The sequence below is a fragment of the Chroicocephalus ridibundus genome, chromosome 5 (genome assembly GCF_963924245.1).
Source record: "Chroicocephalus ridibundus chromosome 5, bChrRid1.1, whole genome shotgun sequence".
Lineage (NCBI taxonomy): Eukaryota > Metazoa > Chordata > Aves > Charadriiformes > Laridae > Chroicocephalus > Chroicocephalus ridibundus.
In genome coordinates this window covers 54,954,622-54,976,097 of record NC_086288.1, presented here as the reverse complement: position 1 = coordinate 54,976,097, position 21,476 = coordinate 54,954,622, and the positions used below count along the sequence as shown (strand labels likewise).

Genomic DNA, 21,476 nt, shown 5'->3' with positions numbered 1-21,476 from the left:
CATTGGCCTTCTTGGCGACAAGGGCACACTGCTGGCTCATGGATAATTTGCTGTCTACCAGGACCCTCAGGTCCTTCTCCTCAGAGCTGCTTCCCAGCATGTCCGCCCCTAACATATACTGGTGTTTGGCATTCTTCCTTCCCAGGTGCAGGACCCTCCTCATTAGGTTCTTCTCTGCCCAGCTCTCCAGCCTGTCCAGGTCACGCTGGATGGCAGGACGGCCCTCTGGAGTGTCGGCCACCCCTCCCAGCTTGGTATCATCAGCGAACTTGCTGAGGATACACTCTGTCCCCTCATCTAGGTGATGTCCTGACAGTATATCTAAATCACAGTTTACGAAGAGCAACACAGAAGAGTGAAAACAAAATATAAAACTTGTATTATTTTAGCCTGTATTTTGGAATCTGCCATACAAAAAAGGGTGGGGCTTTATTAGGAAATACTCTGACCTGTCCTACTAGGTGGGGCTGTTGGCTGAGATGCTAATTCAAAGCTACTAATGTGGTTAGGTTTGAAGTGTCAAAGGAGCCACATATTATCCAACTCCCTTTGTCCCATCCATCAAAAATGAGCCTCATGGATAATTCCGCTTTTTTCTTTATTCACATGTGGCATCGCTGCTTAGCTTGCTGTATGCCTGGGAAATTTTAATTTGAACAGTCTACTCTACACTTAGGTGAATATAGTGTGCTTTTACATGGATATGTAGCCATGAATAGCTAACACTGAATATTTGGTTTCTGATTTTATTAATTTAAAAAGGAAATGGCTTTTTTGCAGAGCTTAAAGAAGCCCAGAAGAGGAAGAAACAACTGGAAGAACGCTGTAAACTGGAAGACAGCATCGGCAATGCTGTTCTGACTTGGAACAATGAAATCTTGCCCAACTGGGAAACTATGTAAGACAGTATGTTATACTGAGTTTTAATTAAAATTGCTGAGTCTGTATCCTGAAGAGAAGTTACAAAGTTAGCAAGTATAATTTTAAATGCTCTTGGAAGCTTTTGTTCAAAAGTTGCTTTTGGACAGCTACAAAGAAAATGAGCAACAAATGTTTCATTATTTCTACAAGATGGCTGGAAGTGATGCAGTTCTTATTTGTCTTTAATGGAGGTTTGGGATATTCAGAAACTGTGAAACACAGAGTAGTGATCTGTGGTAGAGAATGTAAAAGCAGAAAGCATAATGCTTGAACACCATGCATTTATCAGAAGTGAGCTTTCCTTGACTACTTGAGCTGTTGATGTTATAATATCAAATGCAGATTGATGTGACGTGTATGGCATTATGAAGCCTCTTTAATTACAGAGTGGTATACCTGCTGGGATAATCAAGTGATGGAAGAGAGAAGTAGGGAAAAAGTTATTTTAAAAAAAAATATTAAGTGCTAAAAGATTTCCTACAAAGACACAGCACAGGCAATTGGTAAGCTACCTTCGCTGTCTGGTTTTTCATGTCCTTTGTACTTTGCTAGTCATCTTAAAAAAAAAAAAAAAAAAAAAAAAAAAAACCAAACAAAAACCAAAAAAAACCCACCACAAACACCAAAACCAGCTTCCCCCTCCTCCCCCCCCCAATATAACCACCACCACAACAACAAAAACAGGTCTCCACAACACTCACGACTGCAGTTTGCTTAATCTTGGAATTCAGTTGTCCTGAGAATATATGTTAAAAATATGGTTGGAATTTGTTGGAAAATGCATTTCTGGGGAACTGAAGTAATAAATTAAGTATTAGCAAATTGCAGATTTGCATGTCTGTCTTTAGTATTTGAAGATGCATCCGTTATGGCTGCTGTTAAAATAATGACACCTTTTCCTGTACTGGTTTATAAATCCAGAATTTCCACAGTGTATTCACTATTTTACATTTTAGTTCAGGATCTGCTTTTAGGTATATAGATTGTTGTGTTTTATGTTACTACCACAAACTTTCATTGGTGCTTAGGTGCTATTCTGTTCCTCTTTCTGGGCTCTTGGATTGATGAACATCAGCTCCAGCCATTTCAAAGCCTGTGTTCTGTTAAAATGTATTTCATGCTGAAAGTTGTTATTTGTTACATCTTCATGTGTTTTTCTGGAGGGTTAGAGCTGCAAAGCTGTGTGGGAAACGGCATGTCTCATTTGCACGGCAGGGTGATAACAGAGGGGAGAGGGTAGACTTCCAAAACTCGTTTCTGTGTTTAATTTTACATGGAGATTTAAGTTTGTCCAGTGTTTATCATAGGCAGTGGTGCAGATACAGATTTAGTTTTCATTTGTTTATTTCTGTCCCCTATGATTCTTGCTGGTAAAGTAGGGTTGCAGATTACAGATATTGTGATTGCAGTGCTTCTGTCAAAATAAGCCATTAACTTGGAAGGAAGTAAGCTTTCCTTTACAGTTCAAAGCGAAATAGCACTAAAGAATGGGTATGTGCAAATCACTTTTGACTTCTTGGCCTGTTGATCTTCATTTTGGTTTGGATCCCTTCAGCAGTGGTAGGAGGACGCATTCACAATTCACCCGGCACTGAAATATTTCTCAGAATTAATCCATTTTATTTTAAACAGGTGTTGTTCCCGTAAAGTTCGAGAGCTATGGTGGCAGGGCATCCCACCGAGTGTGAGAGGCAAAGTCTGGAGCTTGGCAATTGGCAACGAGTTGAACATCACCCATGGTGAGACTGTTGTTTTGTCTACATTATCTTAGAAAGAGAAGTAGTAAGGGCACAGTCTTGGTTTTTATTATGGTGTATCAGAACCTGAGGTGTGGGTGTGGTATGTTATCTAGTTATGCTTTTTTTGTGGTGCTTTGACCTGTTTTGTTCAAAAATACAGTGTCTTTTTATCTTGTGACTGCTCTAGGACTGCCACTCTGAGTTGTTTCTGATTATCGCTGTTGCTGTGTCTTGCTTTGGCATTAGATGGAGATGGTCAGAATTAATGACTCAAGCTTGCTTTTTTCATTTTGACACCTAGAATTGTTGTTAATTTTGTAGTGCCTATGAGTATGCATATAGCATGCTCTGATTTAGAGCAAAACATTAGGTTTGTGAGAGATTAAAAGACCCCTGGGAAAATTTGTACGTTTGCTTATATGTGTGTTTGTGAAAATAGGAATAATGTAGTACTTCAGAGTACAGAAGAACACAACTTTGAAAGGCTAACATATATAATTAATTCCAACTTATAAATGTGGTAGATTGCCTGTACTCCTGCTGTATTGTGCTGCTTTTCTGTGCTTGGCGTAGTTACCTTGGGTGTAGTTCTTGGATGGAATTTTCTAGACTTATCCCAATTATCCATTCAGACTATAATTTTGAACGCTAGTGCTCTGCAAGAAAAATGCTTGAACATCAAATGCAACTTGTACCTGGATTGCCTTTTGTTTTCACTTAATCTTTAGTTACAGGTTAGCAGAACAAGTCTTTCAGAACCATAACCTATTTAGAAATTCAACTACTGGGTTAGAGATACTGTTACTTGTAATGAGTGGGGCAGCACTGCTCGCATGGTAGGTGGTTAGTACCTGACAATGGATATGAGCATATACAAATAGTGGACTTGGTCTTCTCTGTTTTGTTTTGGTTTGTTTTTTCCAGAACTGTATGATATTTGCCTGGCTCGTGCCAAAGAGAAGTGGCGATCACTTAGCACCGGAGGGGCTGAAGTAGAATGTGAAGGTATACTTTTCATGAAGACCTTATGCTGTGTTACAAAAAAAGAGATTTTGTAAAATTGTTCCTTAAAATTAAGTAAGAGATTATAAACAAAAAAATTCATATAAAAATGCCTCTGGTCAAAAGAGAGTTTGTTTTTGTGGAAGCAAGAAATAATTTTACTCTTTCTTCTCAATGAAACCATAGTCTCTTACAAAACACACTTGTTAATTTTTCTTTATAAACTATCTCTAGGTATGGTTCTTATTTGATGCTAATTTGTAGGAAAAGTAGTAAAGTTTGGGGATTATAATTTGAATTGCAACACTTTTCTGCATCCATAGTTTTGGAATTGAAATTCAAATTATAGCAGAAAATGACATTTTAGTCCCTTTTTGCAGCTTTGAGCCCATCTCTTGGGTGTGTTTCAGAGAGAAGCAATTTAGTTTTGCAGATGAAGTGATTTGAGATTTACTAATTGATTGGAAGAGTTGTCTGTTTTTGAGAGAGTATAAAGCTACATGCAGATGCTTGAAACTGCCTTTGATAAGTAATTATGCTGAGCAGAAAAAGGAGAACATACATACTGGCATTTATCAACAGAAAAATATTTTTGATTGGAAATCCCCTGCTTTGTTCTTTTAAGATTGTCTGCATCTCAAGATGACATCTAGTACATTTCCAGCTTCCTCTTGCACTTAATTTTGTGGAGTGTGTACGCTCATGTGATTGGTGTAAGCATTTGCTAGTGACAGCTCTTGGTTTTTGATTGTTTAATAAGCAGCAGCAAGTAACTCCCAACTATACTTACTAGAATGGACAAAATACAAATAAAAATTTTCAGTATCAGAAAGAAAACTAGTACTTCAGAAATTTACTTTGTATGAGGTCTCTTTCAGTTATGGAGAATTTATTGTAGTGTCCATGATGTTTAACAACACATACAAAGAATAAATAAACATGATTTTGGAAGGAGAGCTGACAGTAGTAGAGATAGGTGGTATCTATCAAATACTTCTGCTTTAGGACTTCTCCCTCCCTCCACAACCTTTTCACAGAGTCAGCTATTTCAGGAGCCGCTGGGAAGCCTTGCTGAAGGCGAGGGGTCACAGGTTAACAGCCTTGTGTCTGTCTAATGATTTGTTAGCCAATACCAGTGAAGTGCCTGGCCTGCCTTGTCATGCATCTTTCACCCATGACTTCAAATCATACTGAGGGTCAGTGTGCGGTATAGGGCTGCTTTGAGACTGGACATACTTGCTTCTTAGCCACTGTGCTGAATTCAGGGAATTTTCTTGTCTATACGCTTATTCCCTAGCATTCGCCTCAAAATAAATGAACTGTGCAAAAACTAACCCTTACTGGAAAGAAAAAAGAAATGAGGGTACACTGATCCATGTAATAAAACCAGTAACTTTGGCTTTTGTAGATGCTGGATTTTCTGCAGCTGACAGAGAAGCAAGCTTGGAGTTAATAAAACTGGATATCTCAAGAACATTTCCTAATCTCTGTATATTCCAGCAAGTAAGCAATGTTAACTTTTGTCTTGACTTCTCAGAGAAATTAAGTTTACATAATCTTGCCTGTCCGTTGGTTGAAACAGCCCATTGAGTTCCAGTCTGAAGAAGCAGATACCTTGAGAGAAAAAAGTTCTTAAAGATTTTGGAAAACTAAATAATCTAGAAAATACTAACCTCAAGGTACTATGCGTTTCGAAGAGGCAACAAAACCAATCTGTTGGCTAATGATCGTGATTCATCTAGCCCAGCTCATGCTGGTTTCTGTTTGATGAAGTGATGCAGGTGAGTGTTTCCAAGTCCGTGAATCAACACTGATGGGTTGCAAATACAGGGTAAGTGAGAGAGAGAGCACAGCTCAAGCAAGCAAGACTTGGTAGCCTCTTATTGGTTCCATGCAAGACTAATTTAACTTGTATGTTTTTGGTGTGCTTTAATGACTCATTTTAACCGTATATTTTGTCCTATAACAAATTTCAGCAGCCCTGTAAAAGCTTTAGATTGTGATAAGTCAACATTTTTGGGTGAGAAACTTTTCCCTTTGGAAATTCTCAGCCAGTTACAGTACTTACAGCAGCTGTTAGCAGTCAACAGCGTGAAATTCTTTTTAGCTATATATGTAATTTGTGATATGCTCTGTGTGTGTTATGGCATATTGTCGTAGTTTTAACTATTTTCTTCACGGTTGACTTCTGCCTCTAGTCTACTCTGCAGTTAAGTAGTTCTCATTGGTGTTCTACTTTCTTGTCACTAGTGTCAAAGTGCTGCTAACCTATAAGGAATCTCTTAGGTTACATTCCTCTTGCATAAGGATTTACTATGCAATTGGTGTATTGGATGAACTTTATGCATTTGTAATAAACGTGGTATGGAGGGCTGTTTCATGCTTTTAAAGCCAAAATTATTTCGAAAGACTTGGTGCTGTTCAAAGCTGCATAGGGAAATAATGCAGCTTCAGAAGTAATAGATACTGTCTGGAGCACTGTAGGGTTTTTAACGTTTGTTATATACTCAGATGTATTGTCTTGTTTTTCTTTAATTATAGGGTGGTCCGTACCATGACACGTTGCACAGTATTTTAGGAGCCTATACTTGTTACAGGCCTGATGTAGGCTATGTAAGTGACGAAAATTTTTTTCGGGGGTGAGGAGGGAGAGCTAGGGGGAGGGAGGGTTGTGTTAATCAGTCCTTTGTAGACCAGTGTTAAATGCTTTTGTGAATACTGAATACTTGTGGGGTTTCTGTGTGCTTTCTTCTATTCTAATGCATACTTGAGAAGGGTATACAAGGGTTCTGTTGCTAGATTTAAGCTTAACAGGTTAAGTAATTGGAAAACTCCAAAGTACATATTTGTACTGCTTGAAAATTGTAGTCAAAGGAGAAGTTGCAGTTAAATTGGTCCTTGAAGTACATACTGTTCTTAATGGCAGTCTTAGTGAGACTATTCTCAGTTGAGTATCTATATATATATGGATAACTATACTCTGTTGAGTATCTTACTCCTCTTGATACGTATTTCTGTGCCTTAGCACTGTGAGTTTCTGGAACAATCTTTAAAGCAATGTCCATTGAGGCTACGTGAGCTACCTCAAAGTATTTGAAGTAGTGATTATGAGAGGAGTGAGTGGATTTCAGATACTTCATGTAGTCTTTTTTCCCGGAGCAGGGATATATAAGAGCTTATTCTTTATTAGGGAGCAGTTGTTTTAGAGAAGGCAAATGTAGAAAGATAACGTTCCTATTCTATGAGTTGTATGTGGTGCTTGGCAAAAACTGCTGAATGTGACAGCTGGGAAACTAGAAAAAGGGCAGGTCAGGTGGTGTGCTTCATTTGGCATGGAACCTGTTGTGTTGGGAAGGAACTTGTTCCTCAGGTTTGCAGGAAAGACTGTCACACCTTGGTTCATGTGACTCTTCAGCTGTAGCGTTACACCCTCTGAGAGAGCGAGCTTTGCCTATGTTCAGCATTGATTCCATAGCATACTTTGTAGAATAATGCAACAACATCATGAGCTGATGGTAAATGAAACATGAGTTAATCTTAAAATGCAACTTACTGCTTGTCAAATGAGTCATTGCAGTTGTCTGTAACTGCCAGTAATTGATTGAAAAAGGAAAGGAAAGAAAAGACTTTGTCTCTAGTGTCCTAGTCCAGCTTTCCACAAATAAGGGTATGTATGACCCATCCCTAGGAGAAGAGGGATTGCTTAGGAACAGCTTATTCTTCAAAAAAATCTTTATTGTGCATATTTGAAAGTGCTGTCATCCTAGCCTGTCTTAGGAGTTCTACTTAGAGCCTTTGAAAGGAGGCAAGATGGGGATCATTAGCTTCCATGCTCTGAACATTCAATACCAAAGGGTCATGTGGGTTAAAAAAATCTTGCCTTTCTGAATGTTTTGCAAAATTCAGCACCTCAGTGAGTGCATTAAACACTAGTGATTACAAGGACAAAATGAGGCAGTATTCTTGGAAGAACACAGTTATTGCTGAATGATAACACTTCTCCTTTCTTCAGGTACAGGGCATGTCATTCATAGCGGCAGTATTGATCTTGAACTTGGATACTGCAGATGCCTTCATTGCTTTTTCTAATCTTTTAAATAAACCCTGTCAGATGGCGTTTTTCCGTGTGGACCATGGCCTTGTAAGTATGCAAGAAAACTGTAATCTACATGTAGTAGCTATGTGTAGGGAAAGGTGTTTTTTTATTAAAAAAAAAATTATGGTCTCAGTAGCTTGGTAAATAAGTCAGAATTCATTTTAAAGCAACATGCTTGATAAACAAAAAAAGCCCCAACACACACGCACACCTCCTCAAAAAAACCAAACCAAAACCCACCCCACTAACCTTTTTAAGCAGGCAGGTGAATTAAATCGTTCAGCTGCTATTTTATGATGCTCAGAGAATAGTTAATGAGAATATTATTGTAGGTGTTTCTCAAATTGGGCACTGCAGTTGATAGCTGAAAACACCTTAATATTAGAAGAAGTGTCTTGAAGGTGCTTTTTATCCCAAACTAATAGGTTGCTGAAAATAGACTGTTGCAGGGAGAGGCAGGTTTCCTGTCTCTTAGTGTAGCAGCTGTGTTTGACAAGCAGCCTGGGGGAAATCAGATGAGCAGACCCCTCCGGTTTTCAGTGGGAGCTGGTTGCCTGATTCTCTCTGGGGTCTCTGAAGTTCCTTGTTATCATGTACACTGGGCTACTTGTATACCCCATCTCCCAAAATGTGTTTTTAATTTACTTTAAAAGTATTTTTTAAAAAATATATGGCATTCTTTATCTCTTTCTCACTAATTTACCTTTTAACACTATGAAAATAGGATCTGCTTCTCAAAAGTTCAAATGGGAGAAAAAAAGCAAGGGAACGGATGACATAGCAGCAGTCACTTTTGTTGCTTAAACAGTAGGACCACTAGGGATCCTATCAGTATTTCCTGCTGGAAAAGCAGTATGTAATTCCCTGTTGCAGCCCCTGAATCTCATCAGTTATAAACGCCCATGGGGAGATGTACCACAGCGCAGACAGCATTGCTAGAAACAGTATCAGTCCATCTCCATTACTGTACTTTGAAAAAGAGGACGTGGTCATGCATTCAGTGTGTAAATATGGTTCTTGTGAAGATGATTTTGGAATTAAATTTACTGGAATAAGATGATATTTTTAGCTGAAATAGTGTGTTTTGATATGCTCTTGAATACTGCTGTTTAGTTCTGTTAGCCTGGCTAAATAGAGGCTACATGATAAATGAATGCTTACGGAACAGTTGAGATGGTGATACAATATTAACATATCATGAAATTACAAAGCCGTGATTCACACCACAAGGAAAACTTTGTACCTAAAATTTCAAACCGATTAGTGACACATAAAGTGAGACAGTTTGGGCTTCCTGTGGTTAATATACTCACCTGCTGTCTACCCTCATCTTTTTGTGTCAGTTTTCCAGCTTAATAACCAAATGCTGATTTGTCTTAACATATAATAAACTAAAAAAATAAAGCCAGCATTAGTTAGTTGTGGAAATGATAGTAATTTATACCAGTTTATCTTGATTCATTTTGTTGGTTGCAATTTTATTCAACTCGGAATTATTTTAGTTACTAGTAAGTGAATGTCTTGTTGAATGTTGATTTGATCAAGATAAATACCTGAACCGCTATTGCATTTCTGATACAGCTGCCAGCATTACTGTCAATAGATGTGATTGTAGCAGTTATGTGTAAAATTCCTTCTCTGAAGTACTTTTGAAACACTTTAGTAGAACTCTCTTACTGCAGTGCTAGCATGTAAACAGCTCATTTTGGAAGCCGGACTGTAACTGATGGTTCAGAGATTTTACGTAACTTTCTGTGGGTATTTTTGTAGAATACACCCATCTCTGATTGGCTTTTAAGCCTTATACTCTTACTGACTACCAGGCTCAATCTTTTATTTGTCGCTGTTAATGAAGGTAGTCTACCATCTGTCACTTCATTCAGATGAAATGGAAAATGTTTCTTTAAGGACATTTAAAAAAAAAATGGAAAGCAAATCTGTCATTCTTTAAAAGGATTTCAGACAAAAGGCTCCTCTTTTCACTTTACTGTTATGGTGTTTTGGGGAGAAGCATGATGATACAACTCATACTTTGAAGTAATCATAGCCATTCTTTATTGCTTTTAATGGGATATTGTGATTAAAATTACTGAATCATTCAAGGATTTTGCTTAACTTTTCTCCCTATAGTATTAAGAGCATGGTGGGGGGGAGGGGGGTGGGGTGGGGGAAGGGGCAGCTAAAAACCCTTTTTTTTTTTTTTTTTTTTAAACTCTTAGTTGGATTGGAAGATTGTCTTTTTCCATGTCCTCTATTATGAAATTTGACCTAAATATTCAAATTTTAAAGTAATATGAAAGCTTTTGTGTTTTAAAAGGAGTACAGTTCAGGGGTTGCGGTATCAGGTGGGAGTTACAATCTGTTTCTCTTGCATAGGTGTTTTGTCTTGGTCTTTGGCTTTTCTGTGTGAACTTTGTCTCTCCCTCTTTGCAGTAGAAATGCTATTATCTCATTTTAAAACGTATGGTGTAAAAGAAGCTTTGATATTAGAATGTGGTTTGTGATTGGAGCCAACTGGACACTTCACTCTTGCTGTGGACTATTAAATTATTTTAGTTACATATTTCATTTTACAATCCATTGAGCCTTGGATTTTATTCAGTGTAATATTAAATTACTGCCACAAGCATAAAGCACCATTCTGTTATAATTATTTTGAGAAATCAGCAAATAACTTCTGCTGGTATTTTTCTTTCCAAAGGAAGCTGGCCAAGACCCAAAACAATAATTATATTGTTCAGTATGAGAACAGTGTATAGGCTGAATCTTAAACTCTGTGTGCTTGCAGATTCTGTCCTTTATGTAAATGTTTAGTTCTTTATTGTATCATGTAATTCATAGGATCCTGTTTTTGAAGAGCATTAATCCAACAACAGATAACACGTTTAAGCCTATTAATACAGCTGACTGCTTTTTTCTCCCCATTGTATTTTCCCAGATGTTGACTTACTTTGCCGCATTTGAGGTATTCTTCGAAGAAAATCTGCCAAAGTTATTTGCTCACTTCAAAAAAAATAATTTAACTCCAGACATCTATCTTATTGATTGGTAAGACATTGAAAGTATAATTAATGTGTGTACTAGCGTATAGTTCCGTGTCAGTATTCATGACAGAAGCTGGAGTGCTTTTACCTGGTTTAGTGTTCTTTTAAGATAAAGGCTTTATCTTTTGTTCAGTACTTGAGTTTGTTAATCTAAATCATTCCCACATACTTTGCAATGTTTAATGTTTGCCTTTATTATTGTACTTCTGCTGAATTTGAAGCTTCTTTTGAAATACATCTGTATAGCACTGTTTATCCATATTTAGTGCATATTTGGATTGATCTTCTGAGAAAATCTACTGCGTGTGTAGGTGTGTACCAGGGGTGTATTTCCAGAAAGTATTGCTAGTCTTGCATTTGGAAGTTATAGTTTGTCCTCTTGCTCAGAAAAGGAAGAGTCATTAAAACATAGTGTTTCTGTCCATACAACAAAAAGCTAGAAGCTACAGAAAAGCAAACACGTAGGCTTTTTTAGCAGGATGAACTATGACTCTTGTGCAGTATCTCTCTCATATGTTAGGTGGTCCCAGACCCTATTTAGAGGATCCCAGTACAGGTTGTTTAAGAACTGGTCTTGACACCATCCAACTGAATAGCTAAAGGGCATTAGCATGTTTTTAATTACTGCAGCTATTCCACTTAGCAGAAAGGCAATTACAATCTTTTTATTTGATGAAACTGACTTTAGTTCTAGTGTAATTGAACCTTTTTCATTAGAGAGGAAAAAAGACAAGGATCTTATTTGCACTCCTGCCAAATTTCAGTGTGGTATAAGGCACTCCAAATTGAGCATTTGCATTTGTGCCCATCATGCTTGGGTTTGGGGCAGCTGAAATATCTCTTCTCAGCAAGACTTTGTTGTCAATTTCAGAATGATATGAAATCTTTTTTGTGAAAAATTGATTTGCACTTAAATTGTTGGCAACATCACCTCAAGTATCTGACTAAACACCTTCAGTAAAAGATGGAATTCCCAGTAGTAATAGTATTTTTTTCTGAGATTCAGAAGTTACTCTTTTGGAAAACATTTGTACTGTTAATGCAATTCTGCCTGAACTAACCTCTCGATACCCTGGTAATCTTTAAGACCTAGTTGCTAGGACTGAATTTGTTGCTGATCCATTAGACAGAAATCCATTTAAAGTAATTCAGTCCAATCCAACAGCCAGAAGTTTGAATACAAAAGTTTTTATAGAATCATAGAAGTCATCTCGTCTAAACCCACCGCTCAAAGAAGGGTCAGCTAGAAAAGGTTGCTCAGGAGCTTTTCCAGTCATGTTTTCATTATCTCCAAGGATGGAGACTCTACAACCTCTCCAGGTAAGCCATTCCAGTGTCCAGCCTTGACTCCTGTCAAGTATTTTTACACATTTAGATTCAAGACGTCTCTTCTCCCGGCTAAATAGTCCCAGCTTTCTCAGCCTCTCCCTGCGTATCAGATGATCCAAGTCTTTAATCATGTTCATGGCAAGCTGGACTCGCTCCAGTATAGCCATGTCTCTCTTGTACTGGGAAGCCCAGAACTGGCTCACTAGTGCTGAGTAGATGCATGACCTGCCTTGGCTTGCTGGCAGTGCTGTTCCTAATGCAGCCCAGGAGTTTGTGTACGTTATTTACTGCAAAGACATGTTGCTGGCTTACATTCAACTTGTCCACCAGGACCTCCATGTCCGTTTCTGCAAAGCTACTTTACAGTCTTTTGGCTTCCCATGTGTATTGGGGCCCAGGCATATTTCCTCCACAGGTGTAGGATTTGGCGTTTCCCTTTGCACTTCATGAGACTCTCGTCGGCTCATTTCTCCAGTGTCTCAGGGTCCCTATGGAGTGTTGTATCGACCACTCTTCCCAGTTTCGTATCACCTTTAAACTTGCTGAGGGTACAGTCTGACCTGTCATCCTTAATGAAGATATTTAAAAGTGCTGGATGAGTATCAGACTCTGGAGTACTCTACCAGTGGATTGGCTTGAAGCTGTACTTCATGCCACTAATGACAACCTTCTGAGCTTGTCGGTTCCAGCCAGTTTTCAGTCCATCTCACTGTCCATTTATCTGGTCCATACTTCATCAGTTCATCAACAAGGATTTTATGGTATACAGTGCAGAAAACCCTGCTGACATCAAGATAAACAACATCCATTGCTCTCCCTTCATCCACGAAGGCAGTCATCCCATCGTAGAAGGCTACCGGGTTGGTCAGGCATGATTTTGCTTTCATAAATCCATACTGACTTCTCCCAGTCACCTTTCTGCCCATCATATGTTTTGAAATTATCTCCAGGAATTTTTTTTCCATCACTTACCGAGGGATGGTGGTTAGACTGACCAGGCTGTGTTTCCCTCTATCCTGCTTCTTGAAGATAGGAGTGACATTTGTTTTCTTCTAGTCTTCAGGAACTTCCCCTGATCACTGGGACCTTTGAAAGACAATTGAGAGTAGTCTCACAATGACACCAATTTCCTCAGCGCTCACATGTGTATCTCATCAGGTCCCATGTACTTGCACATGCCAAATCTGTTTAAATATTCCCTAACTTGATCCTCCTTGCACTAGGCTTTCCCACTGGTCTGGAGGACTTGAGCTTCCTGAAGGTAAGTCTCAGTAAAGGCTGAGATGAAGAAGGCAGTGAGTACCACAACCTCCTGCATGTACTTTGTCACCAGGTTTCCTGCCCTGTTCAGCAACAGGCTCATGTTTTCCTGAGGTTTTTTTCTGCTGATGTACTGTGGAAAGCCCTTCTCATTGTCCTTAACATCCATTGCCAGATTCAACTCCAGATGGGCTTTGGCTTTCTTAGCCCCCTTCCTGCATACTCAGACAATGTCTCTGTATTTCTTTGGGGTTATCTGCCCCTCCTTCAGCCTTTTGTATGCTTCCTTATTATATTTGAGTTTTGTCAGGAGGTTCTTGTTCATCCATGCAGGCTTCCTGCTGCCTTTGCTTGAGTTCTGTAGTCTTCATGTGCCTCGTGCACAGAGGTTACTGTAACATGGGCTTTGTTTGGCTTGGCTTTTACACTGGGACTAAATCCTAATGCCACATGAGTAGAAGAATGAGGGGATGTGTAATGGATAGGTTAATACCATCGGAAGGGTTTTCATGACTGCAGGCTGAGAATATTAAGCTGAACTAGATCTTAAGCTGAACAGAGCAGGAAGATGCTGGAAAAAATACTGGAATAGGATAGAAGGGAAGGCAGAAGGCAGAGGCTGGTATGCTCAATGATGAGAGGAAAGATGTTGAAATTGTATTGCTTCAGACAATGTTGTGAAAAGCCTGTGTGTGGAGGAAACAATTGAAATAAAAGGGATATCACAATAGGAAGACTGTAAACATGCTGGAGAGTAACTGAACAGACAACATTAAAATCACCAGGTTATTGTATTTTCAGTGGATTACTATTTAATATGATGCTGTCATAAATAAGGTGATTTTTTTATGTAGGAGAGACTAAAAACAAGTGTCTTCACGGTGCAGGCATGTTAATACCACTCTGTTGTCTAACTTTGAGCTTTACATTGTGAAGAAGAAATCCTGAGGAGCAACACCAGAAATTGGAGATTTAGAAAAAGACTGTTGTGATGAAAGGTGGAAGGTTTACATTCACCTCAGCAATTTTGCTTTGATAAACTAGTCTTTATTGTGTTCTCTGGAGTAAACATTTATGTGATCAGTTGTTCTCTCTGAGCACATTTATAGGTTAAAAAAAAAAAAAAGAAAAAAGACTGACTTAGGACAAAGAACTGAAATGTTGCATTCTGAGTGTGGGGCACATCGTACCACCCCCTTTTGTTGCTTCTGTGGGTGTTGTTAAGAGCCCTTGAAAAAACCTTCTGCAGGAGTGCTTGTGGATGGTGCTTCTCAAGGTCTTTGTATGAATGGACTGACAACCCTTAGCATTTCTTGCTGACTACCTGCATCCATATTAAAGCTCTTTATTTTAATTCCAAGGACAATTTACTGTGTTCACCCCCATCTGTAGAGAGTCACAACACTATGATCTTGCACAGGAATGTTGACTAGTTGAGGCAGTCCTGCCCAATCCTGCATTAAACTTTTTTCACCCTTGTCTTGAGCTAGACAGCTTGTCCCACTCTGTCTTTAATTTTGTTAGACAGTGGAGTTGGTATTTAACTGTGTAAGATTCAGGTATAATATTTAAAGATATGCATATATAAGTATATATATACATATGTGTGTGTGCGCATATATATATACACACACTCTTAAAATACTTTGATCCTGTAGGAAGCAGATTCAGATATTTTTTTCTTTAAATGGCCACTGGAAACTCAGTGAATTGGGCTTTATATGTGCTGTCCTTCCATTACTTTCAGGAAGTAATACAGAAAAGATGTAAGGAAAAATCATGTGGTTCTGTGTTCTCACAAGTGAGTAACTATTAAAGCTCAAGACTTTGGAAAATATTGTTTATAAGGTTGCCTGTGGCTCGTGGCTGACAGTGAATTTGCTGTAGTACAGATATCGCTCCGTTAAAAACAACTGTTTCCGGATAGATAAGAATGTGGTTTCAGCGTATTTAAAGTCAGGGAAGAATATGGTACACTGTTGCTCTGAATAGAGAGACCTTTTGGTTGTGGGTAAAAATCTCTATGAAACAGCCTTGCTCTAACATCATTACTTTTATTTAAATGTGCGTTTGTTCTGAGCTCCAAAGGGATGCCTGCTGCTATTCCGGTGGCTGGCATGGTTACTGTGCAGGCATGTGTGCAGTAAATCTCAGTTGGTGCCAGCTCTGGGAGGGCTCCAGTAGCCGGTGCTGCACAGACCAGTTGCTGGGAAACCCTCATGCTCCTGCCGCAATTACAGTGGAATCAACTAGTCTCCTTTGTGCTGCTTCCTGTAACCAGTGCTGCGGGGAACGGCAGTAAAATCGGTGTGCTTAAATCATTTGTGGAAGGGATGCGTTCCAAGGAAAAAGGAATGCTGTGTGTATAGATGGGCCCATCTGTGCAGGTGATGCAGTGCTGCTTTGGGTTTTCTTGGGGCTGGTAGAGGATTTAGGGAGGGGAGATCCCCTGCCAGTTTAGTTCCACCACTGCCTTCTGCAATGGGAAAATGCCGAGGACTTGAGAATTTAATTAAAAGGTACAATGGCATTGATTATCAGTGGATACCTGCCAGAAGTGAGGCGTCTCTTTTTAAAAGGACCCATGTGCTTCAAGCCCAAACTCCAACTGATAAATCTCACGGTAAGAATTAAAAAGCTAGACAGGTTTTTACTTTTTTTGAAGAATATAAAGGGAATCAGTTGTGAGGGGAGCGTAAAGAGCAACGTACGGTCAGGTTCACAGAGAATAGGGGGGAAATAGTGTCTGAATAGCCCAGTTTTGGCCTCTCGGCTCTGTCAGCTGATGTATCACAGGCTCTTGTGAGCAGAGCAGAACGTGGATTTGCAAAGGACACATGCTGTCTATTTATGGCCCACCGCTGCTATACAAACACCCTTTATCCCTACTCAGAAAAATGATTTTGGCAATAATTATAGCCAAGGGCTTTGTTTGTACTGATGGATTGACCAATGATTCTTCAGTATTGCATTGACTGTGATTGTGCTCTCTGAACGCTAACTTTCTATTGACACCATTTGCTTGTTACAATAAAGGTCCGAGCCACTTTGTGTGGACATTTGTAGTGGGCACTTCCAGTGAAGTGTTTATAAGCTTGCTGTCTGTTACATTAAAAGAAACATAGTCCATGTCATGCCAGTAACTCTTCACCACACCACCCCCCAAAAAAAAATGAAGCTGAAGATTATGCTTTAAACGTATGCCTCCTTTTCAAAGAAAAAACGGACTGTAATTCTGTCCAAAGGTTTCTGGTGACATCCTGATTTTTTGAGCTTGAGTTGTTACCTGACTTCAAAACATCAGTCGTCAGCCCAATTTACGAGTGTGCTTATCCTTATGTCATTGCAGGCTAGGGTGGAATCAAGTGAAATACTGTGTTGCCTTGTTGTACTCCTAGGCAAGAGAGCAAGGCTTTTTGGGTGCTTCTGACTGACTGGAAATTGCTCAGGAACTCACACAGGATTTGTATTATATTGATGCATTTTAGAATACAGTCAGATTTGGTGAGTGCTGAGAAGTTGCTCTGTTGCGGTCAGTATTGTATAATATATAATACTTTTTCTTTCCCTTACAAGGAACAAAGTAAATGCTTCCACTTCTATTTTAAATTGTAATAATTTTAAAGTTGTACTAAGTAAACTATTGCCAAAAAGCATGTTGCAATAACTTTGAAGGTGCCAGTGGGAACAGAGATGCCACTATACAATAAAGTAGTGCATATGAACACTTGGAAAGATGCAATCTTTGTCTCAAAGCAGATGTAGTTGGAATTGATACAAAGTGTAATAACTAAATACTAGTACCAGAGTGAAGGAGGGAGGATCCAAGAATAAGTTTAAAAGCTCAATTAGGTCATCAGTTTTCACAGCTGAACTCCAAAGTTGCATAAATATTTTTGTGCTGTTACAGACATGGGAAAGGACTGTGTAGTGCAAGAATATGGAAGATCAGATTTGCATCAGTGTTGTTGTGCTTGAGTTGCCAACCTGAAATATGGCATACCTGTCTTCAGTGCTGTTGCTAATGATATTTATGAAGACTTTTTAATTAAAAAATAAAGAGGAAAAAAAAAAGAAAAAACAAGGAAAGAAAACACAGAGTTTGTGTTTATCATGGTAACAGTGCTTTGCTTTCTTGATAACGTTATTATGGTCATATGCTTTCCCTGTGAGTAGCAAACCAGCCAGCATTCCATGCATCTCCCTCAAAGTGCGCTTTCATCATAAGCAGGACTGGGAGGAGCAGGAGCATCTGGTATTTAGTTTTTTCCCCTCTTCCAAACTGATAGCAGCCAATAGCCTGCTTTTATGTTACTCTGGACATCTCTGTGCTAGTTAGCTGTGTTGTCTGCACCTGGGACTTCTCGTGGGTTGGAAGAGAGCTGCAGACAGAAAATCATCCTGTGGCACGGCGAGTAGAGTGCTAGTGCTGCTGAGAGCCGCTGCTGTGACTGGTTTAGTCTAGCAGCTGCTTTATTGCTATAATAAATTTCAGCTGGGTCCCAGACCAATAGCTCAGATGTCTAATAAAAAATGTCTTCCAGTAGGAAATGTTTGAAGGGAGGAAATGCTGTATCCATTCTTAGCAGTAATGATTCGACTATTGTTTCATTGCTTGTTCTAGGGCACCCAGTCTCCATTCTTGGGGCTTGATACATTTAATTCCATGCTAGTACTAATGAAAGTTGATTCCTGCAAATTACACTTCCTTCCAAATAATGAAGAGATCAATGTCAAATACCTTATTTGATGTGACAGCTTTTTTGATGCAAATAAATCTTTTCCTACAAAAAGTAGTTTTCTAATAAATAGTTCTCGCTCTTTCTTCTGACAGTTAATTTTCTGCCTAGTTGCAGGTTTGATACACATGGGTTATTCAGGTTAGGTCTGAATCATGACAGAATAATAGCTTTTGTGAATAAAAAGAGATTAAAAAAAATAGGCAGTTACTTATGTTTAACCAGGACTAGTTTCTGGCTGAGTGTTTGCCTGCTGCTTGGTGACCAGGAAAGGACTCAGCTGAATTGCTTCCTATTACACTGTTCCTTTTAAATGGAAAAGCTGTTCCTGTTTCCTGTGCGTGTGTGTGTAATAGACAAAAAGTCTTAATTTTGCTGTGTAGGTATTCTGTAGCAAGACATTTTTATACGGCATGTGACTGTATAAGAAAGTTGAAAGAGTGTACAAATTCTGCAACACATCATCAGCCAGTAACTCAAAAAGGGGGCTTTTATTGTGCTATTCTTATACATTAGTGTATGTATGTGAAATGCATATGAGAACAGTAGTGGGTTTTTTTCATCCCAGACTCTACCCCTTATTTACTTTTTCTATATTTCAAATTTAGCTTTTTGGAGAACAGAATTTAAATTATTTCTACTTGTTATAAAACCATTGCAATGAGATGTAAAAATAGAAAAAAGTAAAATCTGAAGGATCCTAAACCTGCAATTTACTTATCACCTGAATTTGTGCAAAAGGTTTAGTCTCGTCTTGTTCCTTGTAAAATGAATACGTTTTCCCATTTTCCTGAAGTGTGCTGATTCACAGAGAAGCTGGATACTTGATGAAACATCATTCAAGCAATCTTATATAGTAAAAAGCAAATACTGCAGAAAACCTTTATTAGAATTTGCTGTGAAAATACATTAATTCATATTCTACACCTATATATGTGTGTGTGTATATCTGTTCCATTATATTTTTTTATTTTAATTTAAACCCAAATTTACTAAATGAAAAATTGAAGGGGCTAAGGAGGGGTCTTAAACACAAGAGAACTACTGTTCAGTTCACCACAGTTGAAAAGAAATTTTGTGTTAAAAGATGTGGAAAAGATTTATTTAAATTTGAGGCTTTGCTGACCTCTGCCGGAGAAAGAGTTATTTGCAGTTTTACAGAGATCTTTTATGCAGTGCATCTGTGGAGAAATGTGTTCTCTCTAAATCCTGAAGGAAAAAAAATCACTGTTATTCTTTTCCCTTATATACTATAACATGATTCCAGGAAACTAAATTCTCTTCACTTGCTGTTCTGACATTGTTAGTGGCAATGAAAACTGCTCTGCCTTGTAGCGAAGTGTTGGATAGAGGAGGGAGTAGGGAGCATCTTCATGTTCCCATCTGCAAGGCTGTCAGCATTTTGATGAACGAAGCGTGCTCTTGGCAGTTAATGAAAATGCAATTTTAGCAACGGGGAGGAGGTTCTTGCTTCTGCTGTTACTTTTACTCTTTGGGGATCGCATCTGTTCAAGCATGCTCAGCCACCATTCTCTCTGGACATCTTGCCTGTTTCTCCCAACTCACTAGAGTTTAAACTGATCTGCCTGGAACACAGAGATGATTTTACACATTTCCTTCATCTGATGCACAAATTCCCTTTGCATTACGTCTAAAGATTCAGCTTTTTGTGTTCTCACAGCTAATACTGCATCAGTCCTCAACTCTGAAGTGATGATTAAGTATGCCTTTGGTTATACCTGTGGCCAGTGCATGTCTATCGTAAAACCACATATATTGTTTCTTCTGGTGTGATCTGAGAAAATTGAACTTGGAGACCCAGATTGATAGCAAGATGCCTTAACTGTTGTACAGTTCTGTGTTGTTTCATGTATTGCTATGCAGCAACTAACAGAAGTACTCCTGAAATAAAAAAAAAGTATTTAACTAATAATCAGTGTGTGTACTTCTGTGACTATCCAAGACATTTTCTTGTGCAGTAACTGAAAATTTTACTCTGTTTTTCAGGATATTCACATTGTACAGCAAATCTTTGCCACTAGACTTGGCATGTCGTGTCTGGGATGTGTTCTGCCGTGATGGAGAAGAGTTCTTATTCCGTACAGCCCTGGGAATATTAAAACTTTTTGAAGATATTTTGACCAAAATGGACTTCATTCATATAGCCCAGTTTTTAACAAAGCTACCAGAGGACTTGCCTTCAGAAGAATTCTTCACATCTATTTCTGCCATTCAGATGCAAAGTAGAAACAAAAAGTGGGCTCAGGTAAAGAAGGTGCTGATCTTTGATAACAGATGATTGTACTGTACTCATGAAAATGTGGTTTGGCAACACCTGGAAGAATGTTTTAGCAGAACTAGGGTTTGATTTTACAGGTGGATAGGACTGTGTAGCTCACTCCATGCTTTTAGTATACATTCAGGTGAGTGGATTCCTTGAGCTTTTTCACTTCTGGAAAGGGAGAGCTCAGTCAACATTCAAAATTGAAATTGTTGGCTGAAGCCGACCAAGTAAAGTATGAGACGACTTTTTTAACTTACTAATTACAAAGGCTGCTAGCAACATCACAACTTGATATTTAAAAGCAGAAATTCACTCTGAGAGAAGATGACAGTTTGTCAGGACATATACAGTCATTATCTAAATATCGTTGATGATCTAGTTTGCCTAATTTGGGTCTGTAAAGACATGACTACGTGTCAGACTTCTTCACTGGAAATTAGCACTAAAGCCTTTACTTCAACAATTGTAGTCTCATCACTGTAATTGCAACTAAATTCTAGCTTAAGGAAAATAAAGATGAAAGTGTGTCATCGGAATGTGGAAATTAAGTGATTGTAACAGACATCATGCTGGAGAGTTAAGTCAAATGTAGCTTTTCAAGTGTAAACTACATTTTTTTTCTTTCTTTCAAAGCAGTAATACAGCCTGCTTCATGAAGCATGCTGTATTAGAGCTTTGCCCAGTTTATCCATTCTTTTTTGCAGTGAAACTGAAAGGTGATGTTAAACATAGTGGTTATGGGAATTCATGGTTCTTTCCTGGAGTTAATAGTCTGCCTGTAGACAGGGGGGACTGCCAGCTTGCTATTTGAGATGAGAATTTCTAACCTTCACAGTAGGATTAGATGGTAGCCTTCTGAACCTTATCTTGTGTATAAGGGGGAGCACAACCTGTGCTCCTCAGGCTGTCAGCATTTCCTCCCTGACACGGCTTTCCTGACAGCTTATTTTGCGTTTACCTTCTGGTCTTTGTCATAAACTGCTAGTACAGATCGATCTTTTTTTGTATCCTTAAGAACATTTTTCAGACAGCAGTGTCTCTACAAGGAGCCTGCCATGGTCC

At 38.7% G+C, this 21,476-nt stretch overlaps 1 protein-coding gene across 4 annotated transcripts in view; it reads left to right on the top strand.

Moving 5' to 3' along the window:
- The window catches only part of TBC1D14 (TBC1 domain family member 14), a 74,119-nt gene that overhangs the window by 49,601 nt on the left and 3,042 nt on the right, over positions 1-21,476 (top strand). For all 4 annotated transcript variants that reach the window (XM_063337232.1, XM_063337233.1, XM_063337235.1 and 1 more), the window contains 8 exons: positions 781-898; positions 2,554-2,660; positions 3,585-3,665; positions 5,071-5,165; positions 6,204-6,275; positions 7,675-7,803; positions 10,697-10,806; positions 20,138-20,396. In XM_063337232.1, coding sequence (XP_063193302.1) covers positions 781-898; positions 2,554-2,660; positions 3,585-3,665; positions 5,071-5,165; positions 6,204-6,275; positions 7,675-7,803; positions 10,697-10,806; positions 20,138-20,396 — 971 coding nt within the window. The remainder of the gene's footprint in view (positions 1-780; positions 899-2,553; positions 2,661-3,584; positions 3,666-5,070; positions 5,166-6,203; positions 6,276-7,674; positions 7,804-10,696; positions 10,807-20,137; positions 20,397-21,476) is intronic.